Source organism: Candoia aspera, chromosome 14 (assembly GCF_035149785.1).
Source record: "Candoia aspera isolate rCanAsp1 chromosome 14, rCanAsp1.hap2, whole genome shotgun sequence".
NCBI lineage: Eukaryota > Metazoa > Chordata > Lepidosauria > Squamata > Boidae > Candoia > Candoia aspera.
In genome coordinates, this window is record NC_086166.1 from 7,104,162 (window position 1) to 7,122,389 (window position 18,228).

Consider the following 18,228-nt stretch of genomic DNA (forward strand, 5'->3'; position numbering starts at 1 on the left):
CACCCGGCTTGCTGGGCGAGGTGACGACTGGGGAAGGCAATGGCAAAGCACCCCGCTCTAAAGTCTGCCAAGAAAACATTGCGAAAGCTGCATCCCCCCAGAGGGTCAGACCTGACTCAGTGCTTGCACAGGGGACCTTTGACTTTCACCATACATATATGTATCAAAAACACACACAACACAATATGTGCATATTTACTCTCAGGCTAGTGTGCATTGGCCTGGAACTTCATTGTAAAACTGAGTGTTATAATTATCTAAAAGATGAAATATATATCTAAGGTAAAGGTAAAGGTTTCCCTTGACATTAAGTCCAGTCGTGTCCGACTCTAGGGGGTGGTGCTCATCTCCGTTTCAAAGCCGAAGAGCCGGCGTTTGTCCGAAGACACTTCCGTGGTCATGTGGCCGGCATGACTACACGGAACGCCGTTACCTGCCCGCTGAAGCGGTGCCTATTAATCTACTCACATTTGCATGTTTTCGAACTGCTAGGTTGGCAGGAGCTGGGACTAGCAACGGGAGCTCACCCCGTCACGCGGATTCGAACCGCCGACCTTCTGATCGGCCAGCTCAGCGGTTTAACCCGTAGCGCCACCGCGTCCCTGATATATCTGAAGTTAATATATATTTAAAGTGAAATAACGTTGCATGCAGAAGCAAAGTCTACAGCAGATAAAAAAAAACACTGTTCTCTCAGACTAGCCAAGAAACAAGTTTTAATCCCTTTTTAGGGATCTTAGTAAGTAAATATAAATATATGTTTAATTTATTTATTTAATTTGTTTTACTTATCAAATTTGTCACCACCCATCTCCTCCCACCTGAGGGACTCTGAGCGGTTTGCAACAAAACGCCCTGGGAAGAAAAAAGTTCTGGTATGAGGCAGGTTCCCTGGACAGTATTTCATGGTTGGGGAGTCACCGCCAAAAAGACCTATTTAAGCTGATTCCTTTGAGTTTATCAAAGAACAAACTGTGTGAAAGCAGCCTTGATCAGTTTCCTTTGAAACACTCAATAAAATAATAACACTCAATAAAAAGCACTGGTAGTTCTTTGCCAGCTTTTACTGTACCACATTCCTGTTAGTTTTTCTTAATTGCTCATGTTTATATATCACCGATGTCTCTAGTTTTAGTTGTGGATTATAATGCTTTAATCACTTTTAATAAGACCAATCCAGAAAAAAAATGTGTACTATCTGTAGGGTGGATTTATGCCCCAGTGCTATTCATCATTAGTAGGTGTGCAAATGAAAAGGCAATTAGACACAGACCGCTGAGAGCAGGTGTGTAGATCTTTTTTTTTTCCCCTCACCAAAGGCCGCATGTGGCAAAAGTGTTGTTATTCTTAATAATGTTTGTCCCTCATGGTTGCGGGCTCAATTATTTTTTCCCAGCACTTGGCTAGTTCTCACAGCGAAGCTCTCAATACCTAATGCCACAAGGAGTGGTAAAAGTTTGTTGGAACTCCCACCAAATCTCCAATTTAACCCTCCATCTGTTCCCAAGAATTAAATTGGTTCCATAATTAACATGGTGCAGTGAGTTGTTTTTCCCCTCGGTAGCCGATATACGTTCTTTTTCTTTAAATGAAGAATGTGAAGCACTCGGCATGAGAATATTCCCCATTCCTCCCCTCTTCTCAAACACTGATGATGAATTTAGCAGAGTAGGTGTCTTCTGCTCAACCAGAACAATACCTGGGATCATCCAACTCCAGTTCTTTCCTTATAACGTAATGCAGCAATGTGGTGAACTTGGAGAAAATGGGGCGGGTATTAAAGAGTGAAATCATGTTTTTTTTCCCCTGGTTTTGGCATATTTGTGGAAAGGAGCTTGGTTGGTCAGAAAGTTAAGGACTTTACCAGCTCCTGCAGTAGGATTTCTACTCACCCATTTGTGAAGCTGATGGCAGTGCTGGAAAAACTCGCTGTTTCTCCCTCATGAGGTCCCAAGACCATCTCCCCAGATGTTCCTTTCCTTTCCTTTCCATTCCTTTCCTGGATTGTGACTTGGTAGGGATGAAAGTGTGCCAGAGGCACTGTCACACGATCCTCTTTTGACAGTGGCTTCTTCCAGATGAAAGTTCGTGGCCAGCCTTGTCTGGGCTGGGAAGTTAACCAGGGTTGGAACTGCTTAGTACTTGAATAGGAAACTATCGTGGAGTCCCTGGGCTGTAGAATAGACTGGGAAATCAAAAACTGTCTCAGAAATAATAGGAAGTCACTTCTGTATTGCCAGAGAAGCTACATGTAGTCCCCCAAAGTTAAACTTGACCCAAGGGACTCTTTACCTTTTAGCCTGAAATGATTTTTTTGTTCATTTATTTATAAAATGCATAGTCCTGTCAAAGTGATGGTCCTATGAACAGCAATAACAGTAAAAAAAAAACCCATAAATGTGATGTATTATAAACATTCAAAAATTAAGCATAATGTAGTGATGCCTACTCAGGCACAGATGGCATCGGATTATACGCTGGTCACAGGATGTAGCAAGGGATGAAGAAGAGGTGGGGAAGAACTTATTTTGTAAGCAGCTGCTCTCCTCCCTGGATATTGAATTGAGAAATATATTGCGGTGAATCTTTTTTTTTTTTTTAAGCTGTTGTGAATCTTGCACAAACTTCCTACAGAGACCACCTTTGGAATTTCAGAGCAGCTTTCTATAAAAGGTCGTCGTTCTTGGTTTGCCACAAAATAAGGACAGTGGGGTTCCCTACAGAATCGCTGTTACAGCTTAGGTGAAGAGAGGCATAGCCGTCTTTGGCCCAAGGACTGGCCCTCCTGAAAAAAAGAATCGCTGCCTAGAAAGAGAGAAGGAGAGGAAGAGGAACTGCAGGCCAGCTGCGGAGGGTTCATAGCAGGTTTTCTGAACAAGACTGGCTTTACCTCTTTCTTTCAGAAAGAGCAACAAGGCTGAGTGGCTGCCTGTTCCTGGTTCTTCTGATACCATGGATTTTCCACCTCTAGTTCTGGACGGGGTTGCATTCCCCAGACAGAATTGGTTTGGTTTACAATTTGGGGTTCCTCTTGGACTTCCAACTCCTGCTTGAAGAGTGGTGGTAGCTCTGGCCAGGAAGGCCTTTACCCAGGTTCATCTGGTATACCAATGGCATCCTTCCTGGACCAGGAGTCCCTTCTCACGGTCATTCATGCCTTAGTTGCATGGACTGTCACAGTGTGTTCTACCCATGCTTGCCCTTGAAGACCACTCAGAAGTTGTATCTGGCCCAGAATGCAATGGAGATATGTGTATACACACACACACACCTCACCTCTGCTGCATCAGCTGCACTCCTTATCAGAGAACATTTAGATGCAGTTCAGGGTGCTGGTTGTTACCTATAAAGTCTTTCACAGCATAGGGTCTGGGTATCCACCTCTCTCCCATTGATTCTGCCCATCTGGCAAGATCCATCAGAATGTCCTGCTTCAGTTTCCACCTTTCAGTCAATGCCTCTTGATGGAACCCAGGAGTCATCCCTTCTCTGTTGTAGAACCTGCCTTTTGGAATAGTGTCTCCTCTTGAGGTTTGAGTAGTCCTGATCCTGCTGACCTTCAAATGGGCCTTGAAGACCTGGCTGTTTTCCCCAGCCCTGGGTTACATACAGTAAGGGTTCCCTGAGTGAGGTTGTGTTGGAGGACATTTGTTTCCTGGTTATAGCTGTCTTTTATCTGTTTTATTGTATTGGGTTTTGTTTTTGACATGTACACCACCCAGAGTCATGACTTGGGCAGCCTTATAAATTAGATAGATAGGTAGATAGATATGGATGGATGGATCAATTGATCTGGGGTTCCTTGCAGAATCCCCTCCAGGTTGCAGATGTTTTAGCCACCTGGCTTGGAATGCCCCATATTTTCTGAATTTCCCACCCAAATGTTGTAGCAGATTGCAAAAGAACAATTTATTTAAAGCAGTGTTTCTCATCCTCGGCAACTTTAAGATGTGTGGACTTCAACTCCCAGAATTCCCCAGCCAGCATGAACCCAGCCAAAGATGAATTAGAAAGCATAGGTGATCATCACGGGGAAATTTCAAATAATTCCCTTAGACTTTTTTTCTTTTTTGCAAGTCTGGACTTGTCTGCCTTGCATGATGACGTGATCAGATGAACAGCCATGAGTCGCCGGGACTTGAACCCTCCCCAGCTGACCTGCAGTTCCTCTTCCTTCTCTCTTTCTAGGTAGCGATTCTCTTTTTCAGGAGTGGCAGTCCTCAGGCCAAAGACTGCATCCGACTCCCAAACACATTTTCATAACGACTGTACTAGCGTATCCTCAATTAGTGTTGCAGTTTCCTTGCATTGTGAGGTGGGAGGACACACTGCAGGGTGGGACCTAAAATAAGCTTAACATAGTTCCTTAAAACACACAGACACACACATTTCTCACCCATTCCACGCCCAAGGAATAAGAACAAAAAGACAGGGCAAGGCCCCATCCACTTTGTAGCACCACTGCCTTTGTTGCGATCTTCACTTTCCCCTGAATTATTAAGTGTAACTCCCATCCATCAAAAGGTTGCACACTGCCATGTCCATGGTATGTACAAATTACTGGCTTTCCCCAACTTCTTGCTCTCCTAGAAAACGTTCACACAGATCCAGAATTCCCAGCTAGTATATCTGTTGGAAAAGTTTGGTTTGGAGGCCAAAAATGAGAGGAAGCACAAACAGTTCCTTTAAAGACAGCAACAACGCTATCTCCCCTTCTTCTGACTTTAGAACCTGATGTTATTCAGCAAAACTGAATGTCAGGCAATTCAGGATGCAAAAAAGTTATTTTCAGAATTGCTTCTAGCTAAACAGTGGAGAAGTCCCTCCATGAGATGGTCTGATGGGCACCAAGCAAGGTGGTTTTCATAGGGGATTTAAGAAATTCATAGAAGCGGGGGTTATTACAGGTAGTCTTCACTTAACAACCACAAGTAGGACCAGAATTTCAGTTGCTCCAGGAAATAAAGCCAGACTGCTCACTTGAGGGAATGATATTCAAGGCAAAACTGAAATACGTTGGCCACATAAGGAGAAGACAGGACACCCTGGAGAAGATGCTGATGCTGGGGAGAGTGGAGGGCAAAAGGAAGAGGGGCCGACCAAGGGCAAGGTGGATGGATGATATTCTAGAGGTGACGGACTTGTCCCTGGGGGAGCTGGGGGTGTTGACGACCGACAGGAAGCTCTGGCATGGGCTGGTCCATGAAGTCACGAAGAGTTGGAAGCGACTAAACGAATAAACAAAGCGAAGCAATCATTAAGCGAATCCAACCCAATTTTACGAACTTTTTTGTGGTGGTTGTTAAGCAAATCTCTGCGGGCGTTAAGCGAACCACGTGGTTGTTAAGCAAATCATGCAGTTCTCCATTAATTTTGCTTGCCAGAAGCTGGCCGGGAAGGTCGAAAATGGCAATCATGTGACCACAGGACACTGCAAGGGTCATAAATGGGAACCAGTTTCCAAGCGCCTAAATTGTGATCATGATCGCAGGGACACTGCGATGGTTGTAAGTGTGAGGGCCGGTCACAAGTTGGTTTTTCAGCACCATCGTAAGTCCGAACTGCCACTGAACAAATGGTTGTTAAGTGAGGACTACCTGTAGTGGCTGCAGCCAGGATAGCTTCTTACTGCAATAGTTACATGTTCTCTCCAGCATCAGAGGAAGTAAGCCCCACCATATCAGTATCTGAGGACAAAAGCTGGAGGAATATTTGAGAGCTTAGGCTCTCCTTGTATCAGTCATCTGGTCATCTGTGGGAACAGACTGTTGGATTGGATGGGACTTTGGTCTAGTTTAGCTTGTTGCTTCCTATTGGAGAAAGGCTAAATACAACAGAGAATGTTGTACCCCTCAGGAGAAGCCATTGCTCAATGGCAAAGCGGTTCCACTGTACGCAAAAATCCAAAATTGAATCTTCACATATCCAGGAAGTGCTCGGGTAGAAGAACTGTCACCTGGAGAGCTGCTCCTAGTTAGCTAATACTGAGCTAGATATAAACCAGAGTATGACTCATCTTCCTACAGATTGTTGCACCTGCTAGGTGTCAGAAGGACTAGTTAAGTCTAAAAGTAATAGCAAAATACTTCTGAGTTTGATTGTGGTCTTCTTATTTTTTTTTTTAAAGCCATCTCTTTTTCCTAAGAGAGAACTACCTCTCTTTCTTTCCAGCCTCTGAAAATATTTTGGGAAACATAAGCCATCTTTTTTTTTCCTTGCCTCCTCCTCCTCCTCCTCCTCCCCGCTCCAGCCTTTCGCTATTTATGGCTGAATGTCGTCAGGGCTACCACGCAACCTGATTACAGAACAATTTGCAGCACAACAGAGTCCAAAATAGTACGAGAGAGTTGTCTGTGGTCTGATAACAACAGATGTTCCTCTTGCTGGCACCTGGGACACTGCAAGGTGTTCCCAAGGCAGGCTGGGTGGAAGAGAGAATAGCCAAAGTCATCTTGGCATGTGCAGGGAATTTTGTTCCATTTGCATTCCAGAAGGGACCTACCAGATTTGTGTTCCCCAAATCAATATGCACAACAGCGTCATTATTTCCCCCCACCCACCCCGTTGTTTTCTGTTTCCAGAACTTTGCAAGACAGTTTTTTGTACAAAGCTGGCTGCAACAGTCCATGTGATTTTTAAAATAGCCCAGGTCAGCATAAGGTCTATTATGTTATGAATTGTTGAGGTTTCTTTAAGCTGCAGTCAGAAGCAGAAGCAAGAGGGAGCACATTGGTGGGGAGGGGTGAATGACAGACGGAGAGAAAATGAAATTGACAGAGCCATCTCTCCCTGATTTCCCCCCACCAAAGGTTGAGCATCCATGTTCTAAACGTATCTAATCATATTCCAACAATATTATGAAACCTCTCAATTGGACTAGATTGGCTTCGGAAAAGCTCTAATGCAACTGTTTAGCTGCTTACAGCTAGAGATGTTAGGATCTTAATACTCTCTTTTGGTCTAAGCTAAACTCCTTATGAGCCTCGTGTGGCACAGAGTGGTGGGCAGCAGTATTGCGACCGAAACTCTCCCCAGGACCCGAGTTCGATCCCAGCGGAAGCTGGATTCTCTCTCGGGTGGCTGGCTCAGGTTGACTCAGCCTTCCATCCTTCCTTCCGAGGTCGGTGAAATGAGCACCCGGCTTGCTGGGGAAGGTGACAACCGGGGAAGGCAATGCAAAGCACCCCGCTACAGCCTGCCAAGAAAACGGCGCAAAAGCGGCTTCCCCCCAGCGGGTCAGACATGACTTGGTGCTTGCACAGGGGACTTTTCACCAATCATATTCCAACAGTATTATGAAACCTCTAAGTTGGACTAGACTGGCTTCAGAAAAGCTCGAATGCAACTGTTTAGCTGCTTACAACTAGAGGACTTAGGATCCTAATACTGTAAGTGTTAATGGTCATGTAAAATGTAGCTGGTACTTTTTGCAGCCAGCCACTTTAGACATTGCTGCTGGTTAATTTTTGTAAATGCATGCCATTGCTAGAATGTCCTCCTCCTTGGCTTTCTAAGCCCTTTCTTCTTGTTTCCACAGCCTTCCCAAAGACACCTATTCCCTTAGGAGGAGAGGCAGCCTAAATGGTGCAATGGTTTCCTGGTCTTTGGAGGACATCATGTAAGTTGTGTTTGCTTGTTGATGCATTGTAGTGAGTTGGCATGGTCCTTCACATGGTAATGGCCGCACTGCTGTCCTCTCAGATCTTTGGCCGTGTTAGCTGAGGCTGATGAAAACTGGATGGGGAGTTGCCTAGGGCTTCCATCCCCTGTTGTTGTTCGAACAAGTAGTCGGGACACCCTCCCCAGAGAAGAAAGGTAGCACTGACATTTATAATGGTTTCTAATGGTTCATCCCAATAAAATAAGACAGCCAACCCCCAGCAAATCCTTAAGATTCTTTTTATGAGATTCCTTACGTTCCCAGTTTTCCGAAGGTGCTGGAAACACTTTTTTTTGCTTTCAGAACCAAGAACATCTAAAAATGATCGACCACTGACTTTTGGTCTCAGCTAGCAAAGTTCCTCTTCTCCTTTATTCCCTGCTTTGAGAAACCATCTGGAGAGCTAGCATTTAATTTAAGTTTTTAGATCACGAATTTCCTCTAGGAGTTTTAAAGGCTCCTTAGCAAACTTAAAACTGGTCCTAATCTGCTTATCCTAGATCCTAAGAAGCTTGGGAGTTGTTCTTCAATGGGGAAAAAAGGATCTCTGTTAGAGAGAAAACAGATACTCCCCAGGCTCTTTGAGTGTGATTAAAACATAATTCACTTGGGCTTAGGACAAGTAAAATATGTTTCTTCTCTGAGTTTAGAAACAACTGAAGACAGCGCTGAAGGATTAAAACAGCAAGATTTTGATCGATGTATTTTTTTCAGAGTCTGTGAGGTCAGGAGAAGGTGGCCAATGGCAGAGTTTGAGAAACTTGAGTTTTCAAACAAGGTTTGAAAAATGGCCCTGGTCTCTGTGCTGCCAGAGATGTTTGTGTGTGTGTGTGGGTGGAGAGGGATTATGTATGTGCAATCAGCACATCCTCCTGGAGAAAACAGGGTTCAAATGTTATGCTGTCTTTATAATAAGAATATAAACAGGGACTGTGTGAGCACTGATTGTCACAGGGTCCCAAAAAAGACTGAGCAGTGAATGGGTAGCCTCCAAGTTGAATTTTCCTGTTTGCCCTCAACTGACTTGATGCTCCTGAGCAACCCGCGTATCACAGTGTGTGAATTTGCACCCTTCATCGACAGTTTCAAGTAGGTGTTAGAAGCAAAGTCTCTGAAGTTCAACTAAGTTCATACAACCTGCTAAACCCAATTAACGAAACACAATTGCTGTGTTCACCAGCTTGCTGGGCTCAAATAAACCATATTATGGCTTCACACAATGACCTGGTTCACTCATCATACTAAGACAATGGCTTGATTCTCACAAGAGGTTGAATCACCTACCACCCAACCTCATTTTTGCCTGGACTGTGCAAATGCAATTGTGGTTTTTCACTGTGTTGGTTATCAGCTTCCTCCTCCCTGCCCCATATGCTGGAGAATGAAGTTGTCCAAAATTCTGTGTTTGTGAACACCCTGCTATGTTGTGATCAGGTCTGACGCTGCTGTGGTTAGCTACTCTGAAGCTAGGAATAAAAGACATCCTATAACAGGGTTGAAGGTTGACATACTGATGGTTGGTCATATTTCGCTGGACAGAAATTAGGAGGTCGCCCTGTCCAGGAGAAATCATTCCACTTTGGACACTGATGGGTGGCCTCTTGCTTTGACAATAAATCATCAGTGGCTGGCAGTGGGTCAATGTGATAACATTGGATCATTTCACCTTGCTAATTGTTTTATTTAGTAATTGGGAATGAAAACAAGATCAAAACATCGTAACGAGACAATAAATAACAGTGATAACAGGAGCCGAGATAAAACCAAGCAACGCAATCAACATAACCAAGATACGGGCCCAACCACCCACCTGGGGCCAAGGCTTGGCAATAGAACCAGGTCTTTAGGGCCTTTTGCAAAGCCAGTAGGGTTGGGGTAAGTCTAATCTCTGGGGGAATGATGTTCCAGAGGGTGGGCTCCATGAAAGAAAAGGCTTACCTCTGGGAACCTGCCAGATACTCCCTAATGGATGGGACTTGGAACATGTCTCTCCTGTTGGACCTCACATGACAGGTAGACAGAACTAGAGAGAGACGGCCCTGCAAGCCACTTGGCGCCATGCCACAAAGGCTCTTGTTTTAATTCATGCTTTGTGAAGCTGTAGGGCCCCGTTAATACTTGCCTTATGGTACCTTCTTCATTGTACCTACTCTCTTCCCCAACCACAAAGAATGTAAGTGAAACCTAGCTGGCTTAGGCCCCAAGGTCTGTTTGATTCATTCTCTTCCCACCACAGTCAGCGAGATGCTTCTGGGAAGTGCACGGGCAGGACATGAGCACACCAGAGGCCTCCTTTTTTCGGTTCCCTAGCAACTAGTATTGAGAGAGATGCTGCTTCTGATACTGGGAAAGCCTATAGGCCTTGTGACTACTAGCTATTGATAGCTGTATTGTCTACATCAGTCTCATGTCCCCTTTAAAGCTACAAAAGTCAGCGGCTTAGCGTGTTGTGCAGCCTCGCTAGCCCAGCAGACCGTAATTTCCAGAATGTCAGCCAACATAGTTTCACGGAAGCCATAGTGTCCATCAGCCATAGCCCACACAGCCAGTGAGAAGATATGCTGGAAGTGAGAGTTCAGCGACATCTGGAGGCCCACAGCTCTCCCTCCTTCCTGATACAGGCCATATTGTAGCCTGGGCCTAGACATTTGGGCCACCTCAACAGTCCTGATTTTTTTTTTTTTATTGGAACTCCTCGGTTTTTAGGGGCTGATTATTACATTTTTAAAGGCTGCAATATCTCAGCTTGTTCTCTCTCTCTCTCTCTGTTTCCCCCCATAAATATTTAACACATTTCTACCCCTCCACGATCATAATGACTCTTGGCAGGGTAAATATCTCTCCAGGATGAGTGCGTAACCAAACGCAAAATACATGTTTGAAAGCTTCTCTTCTGCTCTGAAATCCAAAGCTGGTAGCTCGAACTAGACAGTCCAGACTTGGTGACTGCTTGAGGCAAACTGGGAGCATAAAGCTTCTTACATGCTTTGATGTTAAAGCACATGTGTGGCCTTTTCTCACTTCCAGAAAGTGTGATCAAGACATTGAAACCTTCTAAGTTGGAGGGCTCTGCCTTGACAGATCCCACATGTGAAGCCACCTCTTTATAACTGGGGTGTTACAGGGAGAATTTTAGGAATGTCCTTTTATTAGTATTGGTCACTGGGGGAAACTGCCTCTTTTTATTTTGGTAAAGCTGCTTATGGGTGCTTTGCGATGGAAATCATTCTGGGGGGGGCGGTTTCTTCAGCAGGATTTGAGCAATCACAATTCATATGTGGGTGAGGCTGATTCTACATGCCTTTTTCTGACATTGAAGTCGCTGTGGTATGTGATGGATGGGTGTGCAGTCAGTCAAGCTATGTTTATGGGGATGCAATTCTCCATCCCTCCCCTCCTCCATTTTGGGGAAAGGGTGAGAGGATGGAAATAGAGGACCAGCTGCTGCAGAGCCTGGTGTTGTGGACAAGGCTTGGCCAGAGGATGTTGAGAAGGAGACTGTAGCTTGGTGATAGAACATCCATTTTTCAGGCAGAAGGTTTCTGCTTCAAATTCTGACTGCACTAGTTGAAACAAAGAGAGGCCATGTTTTATGGCTGGATGGCTCCATTCCCCCCCCCCCCCCCCCGTCTCAGAGGAAGGGAATTCTGGGGGCTGCAATCCAGCACACCTGCAGTCCAAGTTAGAGGAAATGACTTTAAAATCAGCACAATCCTGTTCAGACAATTAAGTGCTTGTACAAGTTGGAGGTGGCAACTTGGAGGTGCTTCTCACCCACTTTTGTCAATGAGGGGATGGTTCCTTGCAGGGGGTCCCGCTCTGATGTCTGCAAGACCAATTAAAACAATATTTTTTTCTTTTAAACTATTGATTGTTGTATGGATGTGGCTGAATTGTTCAGCCGCTGAAAGCTAAAAGGATCTTAGTTGGTAAAATTAGTGGACTCCTTGCAAATCCTGTGGGATAGTTCTAGGAGGCTCATCTTTGGTAAAAGCAAAAAAGAACACTTAGTTGATCTGATTCCTCCTCCTCCTTGCCTGTCTTTCCTCCAGGCTGGCAGACTACTACTGAGAGCATGCAGAGGCCCAGGGAGCACCAGTGGAGCGGGTGTGTGACGGCGTGGGGGCTGCTCTAACAGCTGGGCGTGCTACAATATGGGCCAGTGTGTCACCAAGTGCAAGAATCCTTCTTCCACTCTGGGCAGCAAAAATGGCGACCGGGAGGCTCATGGCAAAGCTCACGGGAAGCGGGGCACAAATTACAAGGATGAGTTCAGCCTGGTTGGCAGGAAGCCCTCTGGGGATATTCTGGTCAATGGGACAAAGAAAGTGGAAGCTGCTATAGAATCCAGCCAGCCTCCAACTTCCTCTGGAGATGCCAGGAAAGAGCCAATCTCGGGCACAGAGGAATCGTTCCTCCACAGAACTGAGGAATTGTTTAGGAGGTACAAGGATGAGCGAGAAGATGCCATATTGGAGGAAGGCATGGAGCGCTTTTGCAATGACCTCTGTGTTGACCCCACTGAATTCAAAGTGCTTGTCCTGGCTTGGAAATTCCAAGCAGCTACCATGTGCAAATTCACACGGTAAGTTCTGGGGGCATTCTAGGGAGGGGTAGGCAGTCAGAAACCCTGGGGCTGCCTGGTCTCTTGAGCCCCTTCAACGGCTGTTGAGCAAATTGATGAGACAGGGAAATGGTTAGAAGATGAGAAAAACTTGGAAAATGTAAGTGTTAAAATAGGCAAGCATGTTCCCTCCCAAACTCTAGGAAAATACAGAAAGGCCTGGCTTCGCCCATTCGCCTGACGCGCCCCACATCATTTGCAGCATTGCCCCATCTCAGGATGTCCCTTGCCTTCCCCAGAAAAGTTAGGTGTGTCCCCTGGCAACCAAAGATTTCCCCACCCATCGTCAAAGGCCACATTGTCCTTTTATCTTCTGATGCTAGCAGAGGCCACCCATCCAGCAAAACTTGGGGCCAAAGTATAAGTTGGGCCATTGGGCAAGAGAAGAGGAAAACAAGAGAGTGAGGGAACACGTAGGACAAGAGGATGAAAGAAGCAGAGAGGCTATGGTGGGAAGAGGAAAGAGAATCATACAGGCAAAGAATTTGGAGAGCTGGACTCTTGGCTGATGCTATTCTGTGACCAGAGTACCAGGGTGGCTCTTAGCAGGAGGAAGTGGTTCTTGGGAACAAGGAGAACTCAAGTCTAGGCAAATCTAACGGTGAAGGAACTCTGTCTCTCATTCTTGGAGCAGAAATATCCTTGTGTGGTGAGAACCACCTCAGTGTCTCTCTCCTGAGACCGAGAGTGCAAAGCCTCAGAGCCTTGAATCAAGCAATCAGAGTCAGCCTTGCCTAACCTAAACCCCTCCAGATGTGCTGACATTGCAGCTCCCAGAATGCTAAGTCAGCCGGGAATTACCATCCCAGCACATCTGGAGGCGTTTAGATTGACTTAACCTGTGATGGTGGTGGTGGAGCAGGAGGAAGGCACCACATAAAAAACAGATGGAGCTTTGATTGCACCACCCATTCCACCATCTTCACTTTTTGGCCGTACTCTGCAGACAGCCCTGCATATATGTTAACTAACAAGTTCATGTGTTATTGTTTGAACACATCCCAGTTTCCAAACTGTTAATTATAACTTGACAATCATCAGTCATGTGCCCATGTTTACTCCCCCGAAAAAGTTCTTCCATCGTTTTCTGAATCCCAACCCTTCCTCTTTTCTAACAGAGGGCATGCAACGTTGATGCCACATCTCCAACTTGGGAAGGGGGATGGCTGTGTCCTCTGGAGTCCTCAAGAACTCCTCAGTTCAGCCCTGAGCTGCTGATATTCTCTTCTATTGAGCTGTGTTGTGACTTTTGCTTACACTTCCCCAACCTGGTGCCCTCCAGATATCTTGACCCTGTGACTTAAGAATGCCAGGAGGGCATCAGGTTGAAGAAGGTTAGTCTGTACCATTGAAAAGAAGGCCTAACTGACATCTTTCCTCCCTGCCCACAGGATGGAGTTCTTTGAAGGTTGTAAAGCAATAAATGCAGACAGCATCGATGGGATTTGCGCCCGGTTCCCCAGCCTCTTAAATGAAGCTAAACAAGAGGATAAGTTCAAAGATCTCTACCGTTTCACTTTCCAGTTCGGCCTGGACTCTGACGAGGGCCAGAGGTCGCTACACCGGGAAATAGCCATTGCTCTCTGGAAGCTGGTGTTCACCCAGAACAAGCCTCCAATTTTGGACCAGTGGTTACACTTCTTGAATGAGAACCCCTCAGGAATCAAGGGAATCTCACGGGACACGTGGAATATGTTCCTTAATTTTACTCAGGTCATTGGGCCGGACCTCAGCAATTACAGCGAGGATGAGGCTTGGCCCAGTCTCTTTGACACTTTTGTGGAATGGGAAATGGAGCGGCGGAAGAAGGGGGAGGCGGAGGAGGAGGACCCCAGGCGCTTTGAGGATTTACAGACAGCGTCCCTGTGTACAGACCACCACACCGCATGACGTTTTAACGCAGCAGCAGCAGCAGCAGCAACCCTTCATGGCCCGTAAGCTCAGAACTCATCTGGAATTTACAGACTTCTCCAGATTTTTCTACTTTACACCTTTCTCTGCCTTGTATTTTGAAAGGGCTTTAAAATGCTGTATCCATATTTTAGGCACTTTCTTTAAAAAAAAATTGGGTTATCCCTGTTTCTTCTTTCCTTGAAATGTTTAACCCTCCCCCTGGTTGCAAGTTAAATGATTTTTAAATGGTTTCAGACTGGTATACTTCTTGCCACAGGTTACACAACTTTAAAAGAAAAATACCTTTCTTTGTTTTTCTTTTTCCTGGTGAGGTTAAATTAACATCACTAAATTATTACAGTGCCAGATTGAAGTTCTGCATTTCTTTCTTTCTTTTTTTTCTTTTTTTAACAGAGCAGGCCTATACTGTCTGTAGTGCTGTTTACATTGTTGGATTTTTTAAGGTTGTGATAATTTTAAGATTTATACCACAATTGGTGACAGTGTTAACTGTTAACTACAAATGCATTTAATTCCCAGGCAAACAAAAAGATGTTGAAAGCCAATGAAAGCAGCCTTGTCCTGTTGTTGTTGTTGATTTGTAGCATCGCTAACTTTGGTTTCGAAGTTAGCCCCTTGGCAGAACGAATATACTGTACCTGCCCATTTGATCACTCTTTTGAGCCATCAGCCATGAAGGTGGAGCACCAGCGCCCGAGATTCCTGAAGAGGGTGATGTTTGCAGTGTGTCCTTTCTTCCTTCAAGTTGTCCTCTGCTTTGCTCACTTTTCAGTAGGAGCTTGTGAAGCTTTCCACGTAGATAAGTCCAGCCCGAATAATGAGAAAAAGAGGGCTTTCCCCCCCCTAAAACAGGAATGACAACCTTTTGTCAGCTGTCATGTTTTTCCTCTGGATTTTACCCCCTCCCCGTGAAAGGAAACCAAGCTGCCCCAAAGGGGACATTCAACTGCCAAGTTTTGGTATCACCAACTTGAGTCTTCTGGGGGCTGCAAGTTGGGCTTTGCAGGCTGGCAGAGATGCCACCCCTGCCCTGAAGAACAGTTGCTCTCTAGAGCAGTGATCCTCAACCGTGACAACTTTAATTGTGTGGACTTCAGTTCCCAGAATTCCCCAGCCAGCCATGCTGGCTGGGGAATTCTGGAAGTCGAAGTCCACACATCTTAAAGTTGCTAAGGTTGAGGAACACTGCTCTAGAGGGAGCTGCAATGAAATACCTGAAAAAAAGATTTGTGGATGGTTCCAATGGCCCCTCCACCCCACCCCTTGCCAGCCGCCAGCTTCCAAGGTGGGGCAGGAGGATGGTCCAAGGGACCTCCCCTCCCTTTGACAAGACACAAAGGAGGAATACTACCTCAGTTATAAAGTTCCCTTTTTCCTTACTGTCCCCGGACCCCTTTCCTTGCTTTTGGCCTTTGGGGCAGTGTAAAAATAACGCTTTGACGTGACAAAACCAAAGGCGGTGGTTCATCACGTTTTATTAACCTGGGGAGAAACGGCCTGCATTCACTCTACAGATGGGGCTCTTTGGACCACAATGTTCCGGTTGGGTACGTGCAGTATATTTGGGGAAGAATGAACTTCGTTTCTGTCCAAGTCCTCCAGAACAAAGATTCAACCCTTTTCTGCCCCAGGGGAAAGGATTTGCACCTGGCTGTTTTCTAAAGCTGAGGCTGGGTGTAGCAGCTGCCTTCCCAACCGAGATTTCAAGAGGTGGGTGGTGATGATTGTCCCGAAAAGCCAGAGAGAAGCTGCATCTGTTGGATTTCTGTGTGTTGCGTTGCCGCCAAAGGCCCAGGCATCTGTTTTTTTTGGGGGGGGGGAGCAGGGGAAGGAAAGCAGCAACCTGTTTGGAATTATTTTAGGGCCAACGCTTGGATGCACTGCATATTTGGGCTGATTTGAGGATCTTTGAACTAAAGCTGAATGTGTTTCTTTTAAATGTCTGTATTCCACTTGCAACTGTTATGACCCCCAAATATTCACACTGGTTGGCTTGTTTGGTTGCTGTTTTCAAGCAAAAGAAAAGGAATTATCACTTGGCAACCCATTTAAACCTGGTCGGAGGGACAGCTGCCGAGGTTTTCAACCTGTTGGCGGTTCAAGAAAAAAACGCTTGGTATTTCCGCTCTTTTAATGATCTCAGCACAGGTTCATTACTGTTTTTTTTTAAAGGAATCCATTGATTCAGCAGCACACTGGTCTGCCCTCTAGACCAGTGTTTCTCAACCTTGGCAACTTGAAGGTGTGTGGACTTCAAGTCCCAGTATTTCCCAGCCAGCACGGGGAATTCTGGGACTTGAAGTCCACATCTTCAAGCTGCCAAGATTGAGGAACACTGGTCTAGGCCAAGAGAAGAAGGTGTATGCTTCCTTGGCAGCCTGAATGCTTTGAAATGGGGGGGGGGGAATAGTTGTTTACACACAGCCGTTTCTGCCCCACCAGGATGGTAGGCAGTGGAGGGGAGCAAAAAAATCAGCTTCCTGTTTGCTAAAGCTCTTTATGCACGAGAAATAGGCCTTGGGGATATCCTTAGTGATTCCCACCCCTCCCCCTCATTCAAAGATAGTTTGTAACGACTGTAGGGATGCACCTGATAAGTAATTCCATCATAGTACAGGCAAACCTATTGAGATTTTAATTCACTAACGGTGTGGGGGGGAGTGGTTTTTAATAAATAAAATACTTGAAATTCACGTCCTCTCTCAGCTGCTGAGAGCAGAGGTTGGCACCCATTTGTGTTTCTTTTAATGACTGCATTAAAGTACCTTTTCAAAAATTGTATGAGTGCTACTGGAGGTCCTGTTTTTCAGCAGCCCTGGTCCTGAGCTCCTGTTTTGAGGTCCGATATGCAGCTCTTGCTTTGAAGCCAATGCTGCAGATGTTTCATGTCATATTTGTTTTGTTGCAAAGGGGGTGTCGGGTCTAAAATTGGGGGCGGGGGGGACACTGCCACGCAGATGTGAAATTGGCCCCAAATTTAATTTATTCGATTTAGGCACCTCCCGACTCCAAATTAACTCTGGATGGTGTACAATAAAGCCAAGCAGAATAGAAAATATAATAATGATAAAAAAGGAATACGAAGGGAGATGCCCGGATCCCTGCAGTTTGCAGATGATTTAACCAGCCAGCTGGAGGTTTTGGCTTGGAAACAGGATTGCCAACAGTTTGATGCGTGTGATGTTTTCAGTTCAGATTGGTGAGAGAGAAATGACCCATTTGAGTCAGCAGCCTGATCTGAAAACCACGGTGAAGTCTTGTTGGTAGGGGACATAAGAATCTGAGCTTTGATCAGAGAACACGCTTGGCAGCTAGGAAATCCTTGGAGAACATATGGAATGCTTGTGCGTGGATGTGTCTGAAATCGTACAAGGGGACACTGCTGTCCCATACCATCTAGCAAATGTATAGAACAGTGTTTCTCAACCTTGGCAACTGGAAGATGTGTGGACTTCAACTCCCAGAATTCCCCAGCCAGCCATGCTGGCTGGGGAATTCTGGGAGTTGAAGTCCACACATCTTCCATTTGCCAGGGTTGAGAAACACTGGTATAGAAGGTGATTCCTTCTCAGAGACTTCCTTGTGTGATCGAATTGCCTTCCTAACTTCAATCTAACTCTCTGCCCCCACCCAACTTCTCCAGAGAATAAAACACTGGTGGAGAAAACAAGAGCTTGTGAAGAAAGGATTTTGTTCAGCGGTAAAGCCTGGGCTTTGTATGCACAAAGTCCAGGTTCAGACATGGCCCCAGTAGGATGTTGCAGGAGAAGATGGCTTTCTGAAAAGTAGAATCTTTATTACCAAGAAGGCTTGTGGGCTCCACATACATCTCAGGGCCGTTGGAAGTTGCTTTCCAGTATAAAAGAAGATTCCTGAAACTTGGTTTGGTTGGGTAAATAGTTTAGGTGTGTGAGGCACATCATCTGGACTCCTTCTGGAATTGTTAGCATATCTGGGGGCGGAGGTTGATGAAAAGATGCCCACCTCTTTCTTTGATGCCTCCAGTTCTAATCCAGGGAAACCAAGGGTT

The 18,228-nt window shown here is 45.6% G+C and overlaps 1 protein-coding gene and 1 long non-coding RNA gene across 4 annotated transcripts in view; both read left to right on the plus strand.

The window, feature by feature from the left end:
- The window catches only part of DCUN1D3 (defective in cullin neddylation 1 domain containing 3), a 31,435-nt gene extending 16,687 nt beyond the window's left edge, over positions 1 to 14,748 (plus strand). The window contains exons 2-4 of one of the 3 annotated variants that reach the window (XM_063315119.1): positions 7,538 to 7,618; positions 11,713 to 12,245; positions 13,676 to 14,748. In XM_063315119.1, coding sequence (XP_063171189.1) covers positions 11,815 to 12,245; positions 13,676 to 14,174 — 930 coding nt within the window. In that variant the 5' untranslated portion in view covers positions 7,538 to 7,618; positions 11,713 to 11,814 and the 3' untranslated portion in view covers positions 14,175 to 14,748. Of the gene's footprint in view, positions 1 to 7,537; positions 7,619 to 10,861; positions 10,938 to 11,712; positions 12,246 to 13,675 lie in introns of those variants that run through there. The other 2 variants (XM_063315120.1, XM_063315121.1) reach the window with 2 other exon arrangements.
- Positions 1 to 18,228, plus strand: part of LOC134505436 (uncharacterized) — a 289,243-nt gene that overhangs the window by 10,566 nt on the left and 260,449 nt on the right. The gene's annotated exons all lie outside the window — the stretch shown is intronic.